Source organism: Anarrhichthys ocellatus, unplaced genomic scaffold (assembly GCF_004355925.1).
Source record: "Anarrhichthys ocellatus isolate YVR2014 unplaced genomic scaffold, GSC_Weel_1.0 scaffold53, whole genome shotgun sequence".
NCBI lineage: Eukaryota > Metazoa > Chordata > Actinopteri > Perciformes > Anarhichadidae > Anarrhichthys > Anarrhichthys ocellatus.
This window is the reverse complement of record NW_022280083.1, coordinates 220,155-242,139: the sequence shown is the minus strand read 5'-3', so window position 1 is coordinate 242,139 and position 21,985 is coordinate 220,155. Positions and strand designations below refer to the sequence as shown.

Sequence of the window (21,985 nt, the reverse complement as noted above, 5' to 3'; positions counted from 1 at the left end):
ACAAAAACGTTTTAAAACGTAACTGCTCATGAAGTCAACTGAATAAAGAATTGCAAACCTCATGAAAATATCAATCTTTGGATTTACTGCACAAGTTAATCTACAGTTTTCAGTAGTTGTGTCCAGGCTGGAGTTGGGCCAAAATTAACAACTTTTCTTACTTTCTTTTACATTTGCATGTATTAGGCCTTTATAACTAATGTTTAAAATCAGTGAGAAGGTCTGGTTATAAAGTGAATAATGCAGTTACAGGATTTCTTCAGATAATCCTATTTTATCTACATGATGCATTCTTTGGATTAATCACAAACATCTTTCTGGTTTTGTCCAAGTACAACATCCTTATGTTTTGTATATCAATTAGAGTTGACCAATGTTTACACACATGATCATGATTTGTTCCAGGTAAATTCTGGTAAAATTCGTCTTTGGTGAATAAAAATAAAAGAGGAAAAATCTAAATCAATAAATCTTTTGCAAACAAGCAAACCAAACCTTCTCATCTTACGTCTTTCTTACTCAATTCCAGCTCATTACCTCTGGTGTCTTATTCTTGTAGCTCTGGCCATCATTTCTACCCGTTATGTCAAAATAGAGATGAAGAAATATAACATAAGATAAGAAACCAACTTGTGTTAAACTGGAATTATTGTTCAAAATATCTGCTTCCTGTCATGATGGTGGATGACGGGCGTCTGAAAAGGGGAACACGGCAGGTGGAAGCTTAATCTTGTGAAGGATTATCTCGGCTTCAGCGGAGCCGTCTGTCACCTACCGGCGGGTTTGGAGTTGACGGGGGAGTTTGGGTGGCGGCTCGCGCTGGACATGCGTGTCCTCTTCCTCCTGAAGAGGCTGCGCAGGATGCCACATTTCAGAGACTCCAGCAGGGAGCTCTTCCCGGCTCCGGAGTGTCCGAACAGCTTCAGCTTGATCCGGGGCTGGACGGTCTGAGTGGGCCGCAGCTGCTGGATGTAGCTCAGTTTGTGGTTGTCCTGAACCACAGAGGAAGAAAAGGGACTCATTATAAACCACTGACAGCTCAGGTCACATTGAGATACACATTTATCAACGGTATGACACGGACTCCCACATGTTTCTCACGTGAAGGAGGACAGACTATCTATCTAAATGGTCTTACACACCAGACATGGCAGTCTGGCCAAAAAACATGTCAAACAAGACAAGAGATGTGCCTGCTACAAATAAGGGAATAGATTTTATTATTATCATTATTCAGGTTGGTTTTCCCCATCTTATGTTATGCATTCCATGTCTTATATTAAATTTATTTTATTGTATCATTATTTATGTTTTTTCCATCTTATTTTCCTTGTTTTAGGTTCATTCTACTTCTATTTTCCCTTATTGTAAAGCACGTTGTGCTGCATTTCTTGCAGTGTAAATCATCTTCACGATGAATTATCTTTATTTTTTGGTATTCAGATGAATCTCTGTTTTGGCTCATTATCTGGATCAAAGTAATATCTTAACTTTATATTCAACGCTGTACACTCGGATATATAAAAAACAAAACAGATTTGTTAACATGAGAGACACATTTTGAAACGACCAATAGATGAGTCATGGATCAGAAGTGGCTTCAGATGCTGTGAGTGGTTGCGTGGGGATTAAAAGGCACTCCCCACTCCCACCTGGGTCATGTGAACACATTCAATAAATAAAGTTTCTAATTCCAGTAAGTGGGAGAATAAAACTTATCAACGTTCTTTCTCTTTCAAAGTTTGAGGAACTGGTCTGTGTGTGTGTCATTTCTCCTCTCTGGGTTCTTGGGAAGTCAAAAACTGGCATCAACGTGCCAAAGAGTCTTAAATTAGCTCAGCATATGCAGAGGATGACTGTTTTCACAGTTGCTGCTGTCACGTTTTCACGCTCTGCACTGAATCTCAGCAGGTTCTCTGAAAAAAAGAATGGATTGGAGGAGAAGTTGGTAACGTTTAGCTTTTGGGCGTTGTGGTGGATGTGACTCGAGTTACAGAACACTGGAGTTATGACGCTGCACAGCTCTGGATAGGATGGTTTAGACAAGCTGAATGTCATGTAACTAGAAGGTTTGAGTTCTGTCATGTTGAAGGGCCTGTGAGCAAGACACTGAAGACCAACTAGTTAATTTTATACGCTTTAAGTCAAAAGACATCCAGAAGCATTATGTAGTTCTGAAACGCTATCGTCAACTGTTCCTCAAAACTAAAATACAGATAAAGATCCTGTATCCTTTTATAGTCTCTTCTACCTGTATGTGTGGAGTAAAGTGTTGCCACACACAACATCTAAAAATGGAGGGATGCTAAAATCCGACACCTTCCTGTTGCAGACGTGTCTCTCCACACCTCCGCACTGAAATAACCCGAGCGTGATGAGTGTTTGTGAATCACGACTTTTCTTTCTCGTTTGAAGAACATAAAACATATATTGATCGGTTTAGGTTTTACCTTTTTAAGCTTTCCCAACAAAGAAACGATGAGTTCATCTTGATCAGTGTGGGCCAAATCCTCCACTGTCTTTCCATCCTGAGAGAGGGAGAACAAAGGGAGAAAAGGGGGAGGAACACATGCATGACGAGTCTTACATTTAGTTTGTTATGATTCTACGTTCAAGTGTTTCTAATACACATCTTGTATTGACATTTCATTTAGGAAGCCTTTTTTATTCTTGTCATTTTAGAACAAGCATCAGAAACATCTGTAACACCTTCTATGATGCCCATGACTATAATGCATTATTAAAACACTGATATTTGTTATCATCTGCTTATAGCACAGTATAGTTTTTTTTGTATAAATAACATCACACCAGTTCTTTGTGATGGCCGGTTGTTTTTACACATTTAAAAAAGGTTTTCAGCCGATTTAACATTACACTTCTATAACTTGTTGGACTCGGGATGTTTTTGTTTTTTAAGGATCAAAATTGATGCAGCAGAACCAGATTCATCACCTTTATATTCCACACACTGTTCTTCCTTGTTAAAGCTTAAAAGCCCACATTACCCACAATGCCTTTCAACCGCCGACTGTTCAGTCACAGATTCATGTGTGCTATGCTAGAAGCGGTAGCCTCGAGCAACTAGCCTCACGCAGAGATGCAGATCGCTTCACTACGTGCGATACTCCCTGAATACCTAAAAACAGACTAAAAAAAAAAGTAGAATCGTTTCCTCTTTAAGCACTGAACTCACAGTTGATTGCAGAGGATTTAATCTCTCTCTCTCACACACACACACACACACACACACACACACACACACACACACACACTTTAAAGTGTCTCTCAGTAACGCAACCATCTGTCAGCGTCCGTCTCTGGCTGCTGCTCCACGGGGAGGAGCTGCATAGACAGCCTGAAACACCCACAGAGAGCTTCCTGTTCCTGCTGACCGTTACGCCAAAAGACGTTCAACTGAGTTTGTTGTGAAAAGATACTAAGTCTTTAATCTAGAAAAAACAACCAACAATACTCACTAAAGACATTTTCTATCTCTTGTAGGTTTAAAGCGTTCTCTGACCGGGTCACATCATATCAAAAGAGCACAACAACCTTTAAGCCGTTCGGTTCAGCTAAATGTCAGAACTGTAAGTTAATTCACATGTGAGCAAATTCCCGGGACTCGCTCTTACAGACGGCAGGAGCGTTACGACTACCGCTGCTTGGCAACTGGCAGATGATGTGAGCGGCTGGTGTTTTGTCGGCCACACGACTAATATTACAGCGATGGATCATCTGCAGTATCTCCTCCGAGGGGAAGAAGAGAAGAGGGACGATGACAGGTAACAGACGATGAAATACATCAGAGCAAACGATAAAGATCGAGCCCTGAGCTCACCGTCCGCTGCTCCACAACAAACCGCTGGACGATGAATTAAACATCTCAATATGTGCTCTTAGATTAAACATGCACAGCACATCGGCTGTCGTACAATATTAACAGCTAGAGAATGCAGAGAGAGAAAAAGACATCTGGCAGTGGAGCCTTCCTCGAACTGATTGTCTGAATTAGAGCAGATGAAAACTCACCAGAGCAGAGTGAAATAATAATCCCAAACTCAACAAAGTGTACAAAGTATTTAACTTTAAGACAGCAGAGAAGTTTATAACAAAGAATACTCAATATTGACCAGATGTCTATGGTTACTACACAGTGTGCAATTTCTGACGAGTACATTTAGAGGACAGAAAATGTTACCGGTGAAGAATTACTGTGAGTAAGATTTTAAACAAGCCTTCAGGTGGTTCATGGGTTTAAATCTAATAAGATTACTTTATTGATCCCAAGAGGGCAAATTCACAATAGATTAATATAATAATCTGATCTGAACTCAATGTACGGCTGCAACGGACCATTATTTTCATTAACCTGCTGAATATTTTCTGGATGAATCGTTTTTGTCTATAAAATGTAAGAAAAAAGGGAAAAATGTCCCCAAATCCATGTCAACATATTCAAACGTGGTGTTTTTCATGACTACACCTGCTCCCTCACTGCACATTAGAATGTGTGTTTTAATTGTGAGCCTACAAGAGAAATTAAACTTTTGTGTATTTGGTTGGAAATATAACGACACGTACTAACAAGTGAAGAGGAAGCATCGAACGATAAATATACGTTACGCTTTAGTTTACCGCTCCATCATTTCTTAATTGTTACCTAAACATTTCCTGTAAATAACTGTGTAATTTGGTACTAATTATAAGGGAAGAAAGAACTGTGATTAATGTATTCTAATGTATTATTAGAGCAGTCTGTTAGTTGGAGCACAGCAGCTCAGCTCAAGAATAAAATTCAACAGTTTGAGTTAAAAAGCTGCCGTCAGCTGTCCGATTGTATTAGGTGTGTGTGAGAAGTGAGCAGCAGCGTGCTCTGCAGCTCAAGCAGGAAATGATCAACTCAATAGAGACCGAGACATTTTCAGTTTGTGTAATATATGAGTTGTCATGTATGTTGTTTATGCATTGCATCAACCACGGCAGAAGATCTCTTCAGAGATCTTCTGCCGTGGTTGATGGTGGTTGATGGTTGCCGTGGTTGCCGTGGCTGAAGACACATAAAGAAAATATGTAATTAATTTAGATGCCAAGAAGCTGCACTGGATTTAAAATGGATTTTCACAATTACCCGCAGTGTCGGAGATAAATCCTCCTCACGATGCATTGAGACAGATGTTTAGCAGCTGAACGAGACAGATGTTTAGCGGCTGAACCAGACAGATGTTTAGCGGCTGAACCAGACAGATGTTTAGCGGCTGAACCAGACAGATGTTTAGCGGCTGAACGAGACAGATGTTTAGCGGCTGAACGGGACAGATGTTTAGCGGCTGAACCAGACAGATGTTTAGCGGCTGAACCAGACAGATGTTTAGCGGCTGTCACTGTAACGTGAAGCGGCGGAAAGAAGAATGACGCGCGGTGACTTACGTTGGTGACGGCGTCGATGTTGGCTCCGGCCAGGCAGAGGTGGCGGACCACCTCGAGGCTCCCGTTGTTGGCAGCCAGGTGGAGGGGAGTCCTGCCGTGCTGGGTGAAGAGACAAAGATACGACAGCCATGTCATGTATAAAAACTGCAAAGCCAGGACACAGAGATGACTCAGCAGAATGTCTTGTGAAGTTTTTATATCAAGTGGAAAATAACAACATCCTGCAGCAGGAGACACGGCTGGGAGGAGAATGTCTGGTCCACCAAACCAGAGAAACAATGTTTAGGCTCCGATGTGGGTCGTAAATGAACATTGAGAGCAATCATAAACTGTTAACGGTGTTTGAGAGCGACGCTACAGTTTATAGTGAGATCATATTCTAAACATGGTGATAGCAGACGCCATCTATTGTGCCATCCATCAGTGGAACAGCCGCCCCCTTTACATACGTCAATCCTGCAGAAAATCCTCATTCAAATACCATTCATTAATGTATTACTTAAGCAGCTAATCAATAGTCCAGAGTCATGATAATGACTTGTTCTTGTTCCTTGGTGACCGCCCTCACAGACTCACTCATAGACTCATTCTAAGATGTATTCATTTAAGAGGATGTACAAGGAATTAATGTAGAGAAAACGGCCGCTCCCTTATTACAACACAATTAGGAGGTGAACACAAATGTGATGTTGTACAAGTACTTCTCACCACACCCCAAATACTGAGACTCCTATGAAAGTTCTCTGTGCCAGAAGTCGAAAGAAAAGCGTTGGAAATCATCGATACCCACGACAGAGCACACTTGTTTGGAAAGCAGCGTTCCAATCAATTCCCTTTTGTCACAACTTGAGAAAACGAGAAGGCATTCATCCCGTTTCATTCTGCTGTAAACAGAACAAGACACATTTTCAATCCCACCCTTCTCCTTTTCCTCCCCAGTGTCTGCAGCTGACAGGGAAGACAAATCCCGGCATCGACTCAGCAACGTGTGACATGCTGCTTTAGATAATAGTGAAAATAATGAATAAATCAAAACATCTCCGTCAGCGCCGTCTGCTCCCGATGCACATCACTGTCCCTGAACTATTCCGGGGGAGAAAAAACGTCTCCGTACATGGAAACAGCCGAGAACAGCAATCCCATCGCAGAATACATTAAAATGGATGGCGTGAAAATAGAAAGTGGGAAAAAAGGCAGAAACATGTGTGGGAAGTCGTGCTTAGCAGAGAAACAAAGCATGATGGGATCTTCAGTCAGATATAAACCAGTTATGTGAAAGCGCCCTTAAAGGACCATTTCACCAAAACAGGAAAAAAAAAGCTGCTTGGTTAGCAGATATCAGAATACAGACTAAAATAAAATGCTCACAGATGTTAAAACCCTCAGCTACGACCGCAACAAGCAATCCTCAGGCTGCATGTATTTATACTGACAGAAATCCCTTTAATGCCTTTAATATGTTCGCTCTCTGTTTATTTATCCCTCTACTTGGCCTGTGATCTAGTTTAGCCTGCATGGAGCAGCCAACACTACACAGTCAGAAGTATGTTACAACATCTCATCTCCACACCACAGGCACGAACCCTGCAGCTATAGCAACCACTGGTCTTTTGGAAGGGCTTCCCACCAGATGCTGGAACCTGGCTGCAGGAGATTGAGCCGAGAGCACGTTGTGAGGTCCAACACTGATTTTGGGCGATACGTTCTGGCTTGTTCCAGTTCATCCCAGAGGTGTTGGATGGGGTTGAGGTCAGGGCAAGTCAGAGAGGAAAAGGCCTTCTACTGTCCACGAGTCACAGTGTCCTTGACATGACTCTACAACCCCAAATTACTCCCCAAAACTCAGTGAGTGGTCGTAGAGATTGCCACTGAAGTGCCTCATGTTCGGTGGTTCGTGCTCACCTTGTTTGGGACGTCGAGGCCGGCCTTGGCGCTGCAGATCGCCGTGACGACGGGGAGGTTTCCGTCCTTGCAGGCGATGTGCAGCGGCGTGTTGCCATGGCGATCCTGCTGGTCCATGTGGCAGCGGTGCCTGAGGAGACAGCGGACCACATCGACCTGACACCTCCGCACGGCCAGGTGCAGCGCCGTGTGGCCATCCTGGAGGGAGAGAGAGGGAGGGGGGGAGAGCGAGACAGAGAGACAGAGAGACACACACACACACACACACACACACACACACACACACACACACACACACACACACAATGTAAAGCCTCCAGTGTCACATGATTGAATGTCGGTGGTTCTTAACACATTTGTGTTCAGATGTGGTAAACTAATCTGTTTCTTATAGAAAATCTACAATAAAACTGTGTTATTGTCTTTGCATTTTTATTAAAGTTGTGGTGGAGTTAGACACGAACATAAATAATCCAGATAAAGAATCACCTTGTCAGTCGCCTCCACGTCGGCCCCGTGCTCCACCAGGCACTCCACGATGTCCACAAAGCCCCGAGCGGACGAGGTCAGCAGCGGGCTCTCCCCCTCGCGGTTCTTTGCGTCCACGTGGCAGCCCGCCTGGCAGAGCGCTCGGGCCACCGGCGAGTAGCCGTGCCACGCAGCGCAGTGCAGCGGGGTCTCCTGCTCCTGGAGATGGAAACGTAGAATGCAAAAGAATAAGTATCAACACTAGGTTATCCTGCTACGTGTGTGCGTGTGAAGGTGCACTTACCCTGTCAGACAGGTCTGGGTTGGCTCGGATGCTGCACAGGTAGCTCACCACATCCACGTTGCCGTAGCGGGCCGCCACGTGAAGAGCAGTCTCCCCAGACTGGAGGACACAACAGAGAGATTAACAACAAATCATCAGCAGGTCAAATGTACAGTGAGATGGCTGCAAACCACAACTTGAAATGAACCTCTACCTCTAGAGGCTCTACCTCCAACTTCTGAATGCTTAGGCCTGCAGTTTATTCCTCATACATCTGCCATTCTCATAACTTCCTCGCTGTCATTGTTTGGCGCCATCAACCGTGATATCAGCTGTTCTGATCAGCTGGTCTCTCCTTTCCAATAGCACAGAGACACAATTACATCATCTTGCTGCGGTCTCTTTTTAAATATGATTGCATCTCTGCCTTTCATGTTGCCGTCTTCACAGCCTCGCCAGTGTCTGGACTCATCTGTATCTCGCTGCTGCTCAGGGCAGACGCCTCTCGATTACAAATCTCCCCGTAGAGTCCAAGCGACTCTGTCTTCACTATCATCATCATCCTCTGTTTATAATAAACAATTATCTTTTCTTCATCTCACTCATCTCTTCTGATTGAAAAGAAGTAACAGGATGTATTGGAGTTTTCACAATAATTACTTTCATGCAGTGTGTCCCTTGATGGACACTTGGAACATTTTATGTCCAACAAATATTCATTATTCAAATTACCAAACATTTATTCACAAATTTGAATCCAGGAAAATAATTTTGCAGAGTTTCCTCTGACATTGCTATGAACGGCCGGTTGTTTCTGGTCGGGTCTTCTTCTTCTACTACAACCTCAGCCTTGGTGATGTTCGTGCAAAGCGTGTGTAGCTTTAGTTGATCGTCTCGACTTTCATCCCTGAAATCTTGTAGACTGAATCTGTAAGACTGCAGCGTAACACTGGAGCGCTCCAGTTTTTACACTCCGCTTCCATGTGGAGGAATATCGTAAAGCAGTGACATCCAGGGATGTGATGATTCTCCTGTTAGTCATGCCACTTCCGCTGTGTCAGACGCTTTTCCAAAAAAACCTCCACACAAACAAGACTCCATCAGAATCGATCCGTCAGCTTGAACCTTATGGCTGCCAGTCGGAGAGGAAGCTCGTTAGCAGAGGAGCTGCTTATGTGAAACGACACCCAGGACGCTGCGTTCCCCTAAAATAGCATCTAATGGATCTAAGCTGGGAGATAAAAAACTAACTTTAAAGGTTTATTTAATTAGGAGAACTAGAAAGAAAAGAAAAGATTCACCCTGTTAAAAAGGCCTTTCTCATAAGAGGATGACTTGGTCACACACACACACACACACACAAACACACACACACACACTTCAGTTTGTGATTTTAAAGTTATCGAGTAATAAAGCGAGATGAAACTTTAATGATGCTCGCAGACAGAAGAGGACTCCACCGGCAGTAATAATGATTGAAGAGATTGGAAAAACAAATGCTTTTGGGATTTAGTCTGCCTCTGTGATCGAGGCCACACACACACACACACACACACACACACACACACACACACACACTTCTCAGCAAGACCTGTTTCTATAGCAACTGCAAATAAGCTGATAAAATGCCAGAGTAACTGGTTTTTGCTCCCCAGGTGCTCACTGTGGTGTGTGTGTGTGTGTGTGTGTCTGGGGCATTTCACAAAATCAAAGTAATGCTTCTCGGGAGATTTGATGGGTAAGAGTGTGTGAGTAATTGCTGATGGATAACGCAGTGTGGCGAGTAGTAGTGAGTGTGTGTGTGTGTGTTGAGTCACCTTATCTTGGACATCCAGAGGGCATTTCTTTTCATGGAGGAATTTCAGGGTCTGGACGTGGCCGTGTCTCGCTGCGTAGTAGATAGCGTTAGCTCCACTCTATAAGGTTCAAGAAGAGAGGAGAAAATTCCAGGATTTATCCCTGACCTTTATGAGAAAATCAAGCTCTCCGGGAATGTGTCTGCAGCCAGATGATATGAACACAGCCTTGACAAAAAGGTTGAGCGGTTGTGAGGATGTGCTAGCATCCTGCCTTCCCAGTTAAAGTGTTCGTCACAATTTAGAGCTGCACTTGAGAGAATAATCGTTCTTTGAAGCCCTACCTCCAGTCCGTACCACAACTACAATACTCATTTTGTTATTTCATAATTACAAATCACTTAAAAATTGGGCCTTGTGTGCTCAAGACTGTGACAGTAATGTTCAAGGTAGTGTGTCTAATTCATGCAAATAGTTTTTCATACTTGTTTTGCAAAACAGTTGTAGTTTACATCTTGTGAATCTGTTCTGTTGGTACAGATGGATGCTGTTAATTGAAGGATCTATCTATATCTATTTAAAACATGTGGGTTCAGCATATGCTCGTCTCTACAGTACTTTGTGCAGCCGAGTACAATGAGTTCATGTATTTATAGTGTAAATAGCCCCGCGTCGTAATCTGTCACATTCTTCTGCTCCGACGCCTTTAATTTGCGTCTATTAAGCTCCACAGCCGGCTGTCAGAGGCGCTCTGATTGGACCAAACAGACGAGTCCTTACCTTGTCGTGGGCCTGGATCTCGGCACCTTTCCTCATCAGCACCTCGATGATCTGGATGTTGCCACAGCCGCCTGCAATCAGCAGGGGAGGAGTCCCATGCTGCAACGTGCGCACACAACGGAGTTCTTAGTTTTCAGTGACCACCTGTGAGTTTGTGTGTCTTTAAAGTGGAGCTGAACGCCTCAATCTGACTAATTACACCATAAGAATATATGAAAAAAGGTTGATTCTCTTCTATAGGTTCTCACAAACTTTAGGTGTTAAGGAAACACATTTGGACCGACAGATGAGGATTTAGACAGTATTGACGTCTATGGTGTGTTTGAGTGACTGCATGGTGATGGAAACATAAGCAGTAAAAAAAAAGGAGGAAAGAGGATGGAAGAAAATGGAGATGACCTTTTCTGAACAAGTCCCTGAACTTGAAACATCTCCTCCTTCTCCTCCTCCTCTCCGTGTTGCCATTACCTCATTCTCTCCTCTCCTCCTCTACACTTCACTGAGTTTAATGACTTCATGTTTCCCCCCCATCGCCTATCAGCTGTCAAGAAACATCAAACTAATCTCCTCCAACGAAACAGCAAACAGAAAATGAGAGTTAAGTCTGGATATGAACCTAAACATCTGTTCTCTGCACTTCATTCCCTTATTAAATGTATGCAACTGCAACGACCTCCTTTAACTCCCCTTCCATTCTGTAATGCTCCTTTCTTTCTGTTAATATATTTAAATAAAATCTATTTTTGTTATTCATGTGAGAGAGATACACGAGGACAAATGAAAAATGACTTCTTTCTGTCCGTTCAGAAGCTGATTTGTTGGCTGTTAATGTAAAGAAATCTGCTTCTGTTTGGGGCGATCATACCCGAGAGACCTGGACATCTGTCTCTTTCTCTGTTCCTCACGCAGTGATTGAACTTAATGAACGCTTCCTTACATCTTAGGAAATGTTGCTCAAACAGAACTGGCTCAGGTGAAAAACATTGATCCGGAGACTGTGAAGGTTTATGACTTTCCTTCATGCAAGTAGTATGAAATCATAAGAGTTTAAATATTTAAAGCTCTGTTTGGAGTTTCCTTTTGTTTTGTTCTGCTCGTCTTGGGGACAATAGTTGTAGCTTTAAACTAATAAAAATCAAACAAACATCTCTTCATCCCTCAACGTTCATCCTAAAATGGAGCACAGACTTGCACAATCTCGACCTTGTGGTGTGGAGCTTCCATTCAGTCCCTAAAAGAGTGCGTCACATTTGCTTCAGGGTGGAACACGAGGACAAGCTGACAAATGGTTAAAAAGACCCTGAAGACACTGAGCTGAGCTGACGTCTGTTTGTGGGAAAGTGGACTGCACTGAATACCTTTATATTCCTTCAGATCACGAGGACGTATATTCTAGTTGGGAGTTGGAATTTATCAGAAAAATGGATCAGGAGGCATTTCACAAATAATAAATGCTGATTAAAAAACAACAACATGTTTAATACTATTCATGTGCACTATGTCTGTGTTGGTCACCTTGTTGGGCTGGTTGATGTCGTAACTGTTCAAGGAGCCGAGCAGATGCTGCAGACCGGGCACGTTGTCGTCGTTGATGGCGTGGATGATGGCCTTCATCACAAAGGAGTCTTCCTCATCCTAGACGGGTGGGAAAGATAGTTACTCCTCAACTGTTCACAGGATGACGATCTAATCCTGTGAACATTAATCCGGAGAATTCTTTCTATCACATGCTCCTCCCTTAAGTCTCTCTTTCATCTTTTTCCTCATGCATGAGAACACACAGAAACAAACGGGCTTTTTTTTTTTTTTTTTTGCACCTGCACTTCAAGTTCAAAATCTATCTTTTTTTAAATGTTCTGTCTGTGACATGTGACCCGAAGACCTTCAGCCGGACGGCACAGAAATCAGCTGTGACGCTCTGCTGCACAAAGAGACGAGGACGAGAACGGCAGGGAGGCGAGGAGGAGGAGGAGGAGGAGGAGGAGGAGAGGCTGGTGTAGCGCTTGTTCTGCCAAGCGTGACACTCCAGCTACATTCCTCAACAGAACCTCCCTGCTGGGGGAGCCACGACAAAACCACCTCAGAGGAGCTGCAAACAACACACATGTGTACGAGCAGCAAACCGCCTGCTGGGGATTCGCCATCAACGAAGATTTCTTTAGCTTCTACAAATTGTAATTCACGACACAGGTTAACCAATCGACCTTTTTTCTCTCTCTTTGATGTGTAATAACGGTTCCTACTGTTTTCGAGAGATAATTTTCTAGGACAAGTTCAGTGAGGATCTAGCTGCTATGACAGACAGGGATGCACCATCCACTCTTAAGTTCCTATCGCAATAACTTATCTATGAATTGATCTCTTACACGCTTAGAAATTATGACAAATTGATCATAGAAGAATATAATAATAATAATAATAATAACTAATCAATTTCCCTTTCAGATGGCAATGTATTTTGGGGAGCTCTGATGGATAGACTAGTAGTTCATTCTCAGCTTAAAGAAATGATACTTTTCCATGAAATTACATGACAAAACAGACTCCACATTAAATGGACGCAGGGGGTTTGCATCCGGAAAATAAAGATTTGGTCTTGTGACAAAAATGTAAGCAGCAATTGTCAGAGAGGCTTAGAAGACTCGTGCTGGCAGTGGAAATGAGTAATGCTCTTCTGTCCTTCATGAAGTTATTTGTGAGGCGGTTTGTTCAGGTGACTAAACCTCCTGTGCTTGTTACCATGGCAGGCTAACTCTACAAAAATATATTCTTAACTGTGAGTCATCCATTACTCTGCAAGTTCTGTTATAGCTCAATAACGCATTCGTTGATTGACAGAAAAGTGTGATAACTGGTCATCTCAAGTCATTTATCAAGAACAAATGGTTTCAACTCGCTTCTCCATTCTGCCTTCATTTCAGCCACATCTGAAGAACAATATCAACAAATTTCTGATCTTGTTTTGCGATAAAAAAGCGGAGTCTTTAAGTAAAGCACTTGACCCCGGAGCTGCTCAGCCAATAAAGAAACAACAAAGATCTATGAGAAGGCTTCTACTGTGGACTACAGGGGGCGCTCAGCTCTACCTGCCAGCTCACCTGTGACACCAGGAAGTTGCTGCGTACTAGTCTGATGAGGAAACAGGCCCGGCCTTGGCCTGCTGGTAAATGATTGAACCTCTCACCGAGGCTGCAGTGTTTACATCTCGCGTATAGACACACATATAGGGATTCTTACTGTGTGTGTATTACTATGACAAACTCAAACAAACTGGGTTCGTGTACTAAACGAGTTTCCTCCTCACATTGGTTTTAAGGTTACACACACACACACACACACTGAAATTCCAACAATTCTACAAACACCTGACCTGTGGCACTGGTGGGAAACGAGGAACAGATCAATTACATGCAGGAGCTCAAGACTCTCAGAGGGAGAGTTAGAAATACCAGAGCTGTAACTGAGAGCTCGGGGTCCGAACAAGAAAATGCACTTCACTAAAAGCAATCAGAAACTCATTAAGCTGCTAGTCTCCTGTTAATTAGGTCTATTTGGTTTGTATTAAAGATAGGACTGCGGAGATAAAATTAATGGATCTCTTGATGTGGATTTTTTTACTCAAGTGCAATTTAAAGCCTCGGAGGTGTTAATAGCTGCAAACCCAAATCAACTTAATGACTCTGGATCCAGATCTCCGCTGCCTGTCCTGTGCTTTCATGTCTTTTTGTACCATTAGAAGCACAACACAGGTCTCATGGTCTTACCAACGTGTCGTCACTGCGTGCCACACTTATGTTGCTTCTGGACAGGAAGGAGCGGGACAGGCGGTTGCATAGGGAGATTAGTCGGACGGATTGCTGGAAGAGAGAAGAAGAATATCGGTTGATGAGCAAGTAGAACTAGAACAAGTTAATGCCAAGCCGTGTTCAGGGGACCATGAACGGAACGGGCAGGTGTCGACACGAAGCAATTTTCTGCTCCATTTGAGTTCAGTTCAGTTTCTTTACTCATTGTTTTTCATTCTTTGAGAACCCGTTGTCCTTCCTACTGTTAGGTGACCGATCTGTAACTGGCCAACGATATCCAAACACCACGAAGGCACAATATTATTATCATTCAAGCATTTATCAATCTATGCACAAGCTAAGCTGACCGTCCGTCAAATGGCTTCTGGACTAAAACCAAACTTATTTCTAGGGCTGTACTGAATAGTTGGAAGCTAAATTTTTAACATTGACCTTAAAATTTTAAATAAAAATTTGAATGTACGAATGTCTATTTATTCTGAATTTTCCATTCACCCCAAAGTCCGAAAGTCAAAATACATTGAAGAAAGATTCACAACATGCTTTTATCTAACGAAATATTCTCAGTCAATCGATATTTGTTGGCATTTAGTATTTTTTAAAACTACTTTGCAATCAGTTCTTGTTCCTTTTAAACAAATGGTTTCAAACCAGCAAATATATCGACGTGTGCAGATTTTATTACACCAGGTCTTAGACTGGACTTTGTTTGCATTTTTCTGGACTTCAAATCAAAAGAATCAGACCTTTATTACATCTGGATTTAATATTCGCTCTCTGAATTAAACCTTTAAAGTATGGTGAGATATATTTCTAAACCTGGCACTTTTTAAATCTCACTTCAACAAATTATATTGATGTTTCTGCTTCGTCATGTTTTGGCGTTGGGAGTATTTTTATGAGGACATAAATAAACTTAAAGTCAAATCGAGGTCACTGAAAAGCCAGAAGCTTCTAGAGTGCCAGACTGGAGCATGAAGACATGACTGCACCGCCCAACCACCACAGATAAACCGGCATGTCATCGCAACGCCGGGTCAGCCGTGATGAACCCAAACAGACAGGGAGGCGACCACTGGAGCAGCACTGGCGCTACATCTGAAGGTCGAGTTTTGGGGCGTGTAGAAAACACAGAACAGCACTTACTTTCCATTTTCTTCGAGCCGCAAACTTCTTGAACTTCTCCATGTTGACGGCAGACTCCTTTCTGCTCAGTGCTTGTTGAGTGTCTTTTGGCTGATTTCACAAACACAGCAAATGTATCGATAGAAGAATATTATTGGAAATGATTATTTGGTGCAGAATCAATCAGCCATTTCAAATATCAACTACGGCCACAAAACAAAAGAGTCCGACCTTGATCCAGGGGTGCAGGAGGCTGTCCTGAATCGTCATTCTCTTTCTGTAGACAGAAAAATGTAAAAAAAATGAAGGAGACAGAAACATGTTTGTTGAGTTAACAGTCAAATTCAGGGCTTTCTGGTGTGACGCAGCATTTTAATGCTCAAAGTAAATGTTCATATTCAGAGACGCAGCTGTGTGCAGATGGAAGAAAGAAAGCGTCACTCCCGTGCGGCTGTAAGGAAATGATTATGATGCAGTCGTGAGATGCTAATATCACATCTTGTTATAAAATAGTCATAATCCTTCATCGACCTTAAAAGAGTCCAGAATTATAGAAGCAATTTGCATTGTTTTTTTCTTCTAGTGACTCAAACCCAGCAGTAACAAACTGTGGTGATCTTAAGCTGCGTTCAGAACGACATCAGCGCTGTGTGAAAAACATGCAGACCCTTCATTCATCATAATGAGGCCACTGGGTCGACACAGCAGACTCTGGCAGAAAAATGCACGGTCAGTGAAACTCAACTCAACATTTGTCTCAATGTTTTGGCCTCTAATTATCCATCGACCTCGGTAATCTGTCACTTTAACTCGACAGCCACATTGAATCTTGTCACCGTGGTTTAAATGTATATAATACAGATATAGTTGATTAACGGAGCAGTCGATCGACTTTTGCTATAAACTATTTTGGTAATCAAAAATTCAGGTCATGTTTCAAGCAAAAAAATGTGAATAATTCACTTGTTCCAGGTTCGGAAATTAGAGGATTTTCAGATTTTCTCCGTTTTCATCATTGGATTTTGGACTGGTGGTCGGACAAAACAAGACGTGTGAATACATCACCTTGGACTCTTTGAGGAAATAACACCAACGAAAATGATGCTAATAGTTTGTTACTGAAGCCTCACTAGTAAAATGTCTCTGCCGGATCAAACAAACAAAAAAGATTCACACAAATTAAAATACTATCAGATGCTTCGTTCTTATTCAAATAATGCAAGATTAAATAGTTTTGATCCTAACTCCTCCTCATTCTAAATAGTGTGATATATTGATCTTTGCTGACCTAAAACATTTCATTTCCTTCTAGAAACTCTTCACACTTCTCTTAAACAAGTCAAATAAGGTACTGAGACATCTGACAATATACGGACAAACTAATTTGTCTACCACTTCCCATAAGATACGTTTATCTTAACCGATAGCATACTGAAGTTGGAGAAGAAGTTTCAAAAGATAAATTAAAAACAAACACGACATGAACAATAAAAGCAGAGCTGGTCTCTCTCAGTCTAACTGGTCTGTGGTTGAGAGTACAGACACTTCCATCTCTCACTGTCACCTCTCTAATTACAACTGCTGTAAACTAACAATTAAAAATGATTGTTTGAAAGTGTCTCTTTGTTCATCGTGCGCCAATATAACCATCAGGGGAACTGGTGTGGTCCAGTAACACACACGCACCACTTCCTCCTGTCGACGTCTGTTCAATTCCACATCCCTGAGGTCCATGAGTCACAGTAAAATAAACCACAAACCGATCGGGCCGTCTGTCCACATTACAGGTGAAGAAATGCCCCGATAATCAGCGTGAACAGGGATTGTGCTGCTGCAGCCCAGAGCCCTGCTGAACATCATCAATGTGTGTCTTCTTCAAGCGAACCTTCATCAATCTTCCTGCCAGCCGAGTGGATCCACGTCTGCTCTACGATGTAGATCGATTACAAGCCGTTCCGGTTCGATGCGCTCGGTTCGGGGGATTTGTTCTAAAAGCTCCATTAGTTTGTAAAGTCAGTCTCCTCTTTCGCCCACTGTCTTGTTTAAAGCAAACCGGGCCTCGTTCGCCCCCTCCCCCCCTCCCCCCCCTCTCCATTGTTATGAAGAATATGAATTTTGGAGGCTTTCATTGTCTTCAAGTGTTGCTGCAGCCATTCTCAGCTGTGATGAGGGAGACGTTCACATCGTCTCTAGTGACAAGACAGTGTTTGGACCATCTGCAGTGAATCCTTGATTCAATTTTCCACTAATCTGGACTATTAGCTGCATTTTGACGACTTCAACCTGGACCGTGGGAAATTATGATGCCCATTTTTAACAATTTGTGTCACCCTTTATAGACTCTTCAATCATGAACATGATTCGTTGCATCCCTAATTAACTCTTTTTGGAAAATGTCTCCATTTTGTTCCATCCAGCTCACGCTGTGCAGTTCCTACACTTCAGAGAGTATGAACGTGATCGCATCACAACCCGGTCTCAAATACATACTTGGGGTCTTTGACAAGGAGCCTCGCTATGAAGTCTTTGGCCAAAACGCTGGTGCTGCTGAAGAACTCCTCGTCGAACGTGTAGTCCACGGCCGACACGTTGGCCAGAGTCTCCTGCTTGTTGTCGCCCAGGAAGGGAGACGCACCACTCAGACTGCACAGACAAAGATAGATAACAAGGTTAGAGCGTAGTGGACACACCGACTGTTGTTCAGCCAAGAGAGACAAAGAAGACAATACAGTCAAATAAATGTTTACCAAGGTAATTTGAATGCGATGCATTTCTTTTTGACTGCATGCTTTAATCAACTCAACAACTTCAAAACCTCCAAACTGAAGCAGCGGTTCTTGTAATCAAAGAGAAAACTTTGGATTTCCATTGAAACAATAAAGTCTCTCGCTGCTGATTAGCTCCGGCCCTCGAAACCGAAACGGAGACCTTACTGCTCCTTGATGTGATTACGGAGCCGCGTAGCAGCAAATGGTGACTCATTAATCAAGCCTTGCTATCACACTGAAGTATTTGTTGTGTTATTCAAACACCAGCGCAGGAAAGCCAGCTGGGGACGGCCCCTCGGATACAATGCCAGGAGTTTGAGTGGAGAGACTTTCATGGGATAATGTGACAAAAGCATGTTTTAATGGGCAAACCAAGACACACTACAACACACACACTACAGGGCTGAGCGATCAAGCATGGAGGTGAGGTCTCAGGCAGTTAAACCAAACCCCGGCCTTCCCCTCCTTCCCCAAAACCTCTCCAACTCGTCAGCACCAGCCGCTAATTACCACGCCAGCTGGGACAGACATGGATGTGGGCTCGGGGTCAAGCTCAAGTTGAGCGGAGATGTATGAATGAAGTTATCGACTGTATAAATCGGGCAGCTGCGCACAACAAACAAGTAATTAAGGCAATTCTTCAGTGCGCCAGGCGGTAAAATCAGCAGGAAAGTGTTTCGTCAGGATTCTGTGGCAACATTTTATCCCCCAAAATGTTTCCTAAATGAGACTTAAAGACTGTGCACATACTTAAAACAGCCTCAAACCCAAATTACACAGGGATACACCGATCCGACTCTTTCAGTCCCAATAATGTAAATGTAACAACTAAATATATAGATATAAGTTTACAGAACACAGTACACAGGCACTTTAAAATGAACAGGAATTACAACTCAAGTGTAAACCCTTTGTATGCATGCGAGGAATTCAAATTCCAGTATATATATATATATATATATATATATATATATATACACACACATAAAGAATTGAACTGAATGCTCCATTGACACCGATAACCGATCCATCGGCCCGATATACGATATCGCATGGTTACAAATTAGAGCTCCAGCAGAGCAGAAAGCCGTCTGATTCACCACATTCACCTAAAGGATTTCAGGGGGCATTATCTCAGACAGATGAAGTAGTAGTAGTATAATTTGCAACTACTTTGAGTTCCCTAATGGAGCTTTTTGTGCAGCCGTCATTACCTTGTAGCAGTCGAATCAGTCATGCAAAATACTCCCATTAAGAGTTTGGAAACGCTCCCAAAAATCACCCCGAATGGTTTATTGAATTATCCCCAGCTCCCCTCCATGCTGTTTTTAACAGGAGATGAGCAGTACTGTAAGTGCACCTCACTGTTGCTCGGCTGTGATAATAAGCAGTGAACAATCTATTTTCTACCTTGCTATGCCAAGCAGAGCTGTGACAAATGTGTGGGTGGACAGCATGAACAAAGATGGTGTGTGTGTACGTGTACAGTATATGTGTGCATTTGTGTTCGCGCAACGAAGAGGTACATCATTTATAGTACATATTACTCCTTTAAAATATAATGCGGTAATGTAATGTTTGCAGCTACTTATGTAATAGAGAGAGAACACTTTACCTTTACTGGCTCTTTATTTACCTCGCTGTGTTTGTGCTTGTGTAGGCAAATGCACCCGGCGTGCAGCACTGTGCACACACTCTTTTGTGTTTTGAGCTTTGTGTAGGTGTCTATCTGAAGGATAAAAGGTGTGTGGGAACTCAGCAAACCTTGTGGCCCGGTATAAAGAGAGGAGGACACTACAGCACCGTCGAGAGCCAACAGCAGTTGATCTGTGGGTCGCCGAGGGCTCGAGCGTCTCTCTCGCTGCTGAATTACACTGTGCCGACATGTCTGCTTCAAGAACGCGCACTAGTTCAATGGAAGCCATCGGCTGTAGAGGGGGAAGTTGTTTTAAAGATCAATTGGTTAACTGAAGTAAAGTAGCCATGGAGGGGAAACCTTTTAACATGACTTCTTATGATAGAGGGGGAGTTAATCGAATCAGGGCTTCTTTTCTGAGGTCACATCCTCTTCATTTACTGCATAACAGATTAAAGAAGAATAAACAGATTGTGGACAAAGTCCAGAATTAGTTAGCGACAGTAGATTGGCCTCGAGCAGGCTGTAAAATACAAAAACTAATAATCAGGATAACGTGATGGACAGCTCAGTATTATTTTCAACTACAGGAAGCATTTTCAAAGACGTCAACATCACAAGAGGAACCTTTGTGTCATGTGACATGTTGTGAAAAGTCTTTTTGCAGCAGGAAGTGTAAGAACTTCTGAATGTGTTGAGGTATAAAATCTGGGTGAAAATTTTGTTTCAGTGTAAAATGGTGAAAATAACACGAAATAGAATAAAAACAAAACAAAACCTTATGAATCTATATCTTGAGCCAACACGTCCTTTTTGGATTGAAATATGCTCAAACCCCAGGCAGCGGTGGAAGATCTGTTACTTAAGTAAACGTAGTAATACTACAGTGTAGAAGTACACTGTTATTTGAGCACAAGTACATCTGAAGTATTAACTTAAAAATATACTCAATGTACCAAATTTACAAACCATTGTGCAGAATGGCACATTTCAGAACCTATTATATGTTATATAATATATTATGATTATTGATGCATACATGTGTCTGTTTAATGTTGCAGCTGGCAGAGTAACCAGAAGTATAAAGTTGCATGAAATAGAAATACTCCACTGAAGTACAAGTATCTCAAAATTGTACTAAAGTGCAGTACTTGAAAATATGTACTTATTTAATGTCCACCACAGACTGCAGGTGGAATAAAACACAACTAACGCAGCTTTCCTTTAAGTGAATAAGTAAACTACAAAAGAAAACCGTTGATGAATTCAACATGAAAAGAAAAGTCAAACTTGCACATCACAGTTGAATGTAACTACGGTCAGAGATTGGATATCTAATAAGAAGCCTGATCAGCAAAACAATGTCTCTTTAAATAAAAAGGAAAACACCTGCTGGAACAATATCGCACTCGAGTGCACTCAGAATGCAGTTTTAATATGCTGGCCGGTCCTCGCTGCAGGCTGTTACATTATTGATCACAAACTGTGGCTGCTGAGTGAGCGACCCAGCCGGTTCGACAGCAGAGAGGTCAAAGAGCCAGCGACCTCTTGCACATCCTGTCTGACTGTCTGATGTGAGACGAGGCCCCGGGGTTTGTAAGAAGACGTGACGGTGTCTGTTGTGAAAACCCTGCTGAGACGCACAGATTCATACACGTGTCACATTGCACACACTCATCCATCATCACCGGTGAGGACTCGGATACTTACAGGATGTAGGTTATCACGCCGACGCTCCTGAGGAGAGAGAAAGAGACGTTAGCTGTGCATTATGACATCATACAAAACACGACACATTTACTGAACAGCAGATGTTCTTAGTCTTTGTTTACTCACCACATGTCTGCCTCCAGGCCCAGAGGTTCATAGTTGACTACTTCTGGAGCTGTGAGGCAAAAACACACAAAACAGAAGATTATTACTATTCAGGTCAGCACAAAAACAACCCGCATACACCACGCACTAGCTTTATCTCCTCCCTTACTAATTAA

General features: G+C 42.5%; 1 protein-coding gene across 2 annotated transcripts in view; it reads right to left on the bottom strand.

Annotated features, from left to right (window-relative positions):
• Window positions 1-21,985, bottom strand: part of dapk1 (death-associated protein kinase 1) — a 65,648-nt gene that overhangs the window by 9,143 nt on the left and 34,520 nt on the right. The window contains exons 6-20 of one of the 2 annotated variants that reach the window (XM_031870488.1): window positions 21,831-21,879; window positions 21,705-21,731; window positions 18,081-18,233; window positions 15,822-15,867; window positions 15,612-15,701; window positions 14,424-14,516; window positions 12,175-12,294; window positions 10,660-10,758; window positions 9,901-9,999; window positions 8,105-8,203; window positions 7,822-8,019; window positions 7,333-7,530; window positions 5,431-5,529; window positions 2,451-2,528; window positions 776-992 (exon numbers count right to left, since the gene is read on the bottom strand). In XM_031870488.1, the coding sequence (XP_031726348.1) occupies window positions 776-992; window positions 2,451-2,528; window positions 5,431-5,529; window positions 7,333-7,530; window positions 7,822-8,019; window positions 8,105-8,203; window positions 9,901-9,999; window positions 10,660-10,758; window positions 12,175-12,294; window positions 14,424-14,516; window positions 15,612-15,701; window positions 15,822-15,867; window positions 18,081-18,233; window positions 21,705-21,731; window positions 21,831-21,879 (1,665 nt within the window). Of the gene's footprint in view, window positions 1-775; window positions 993-2,450; window positions 2,529-5,430; window positions 5,530-7,332; window positions 7,531-7,821; window positions 8,020-8,104; window positions 8,204-9,900; window positions 10,000-10,659; window positions 10,759-12,174; window positions 12,295-14,423; window positions 14,517-15,611; window positions 15,702-15,821; window positions 15,868-18,080; window positions 18,234-21,704; window positions 21,732-21,830; window positions 21,880-21,985 lie in introns of those variants that run through there. The other variant, XR_004213577.1, reaches the window with a different exon arrangement.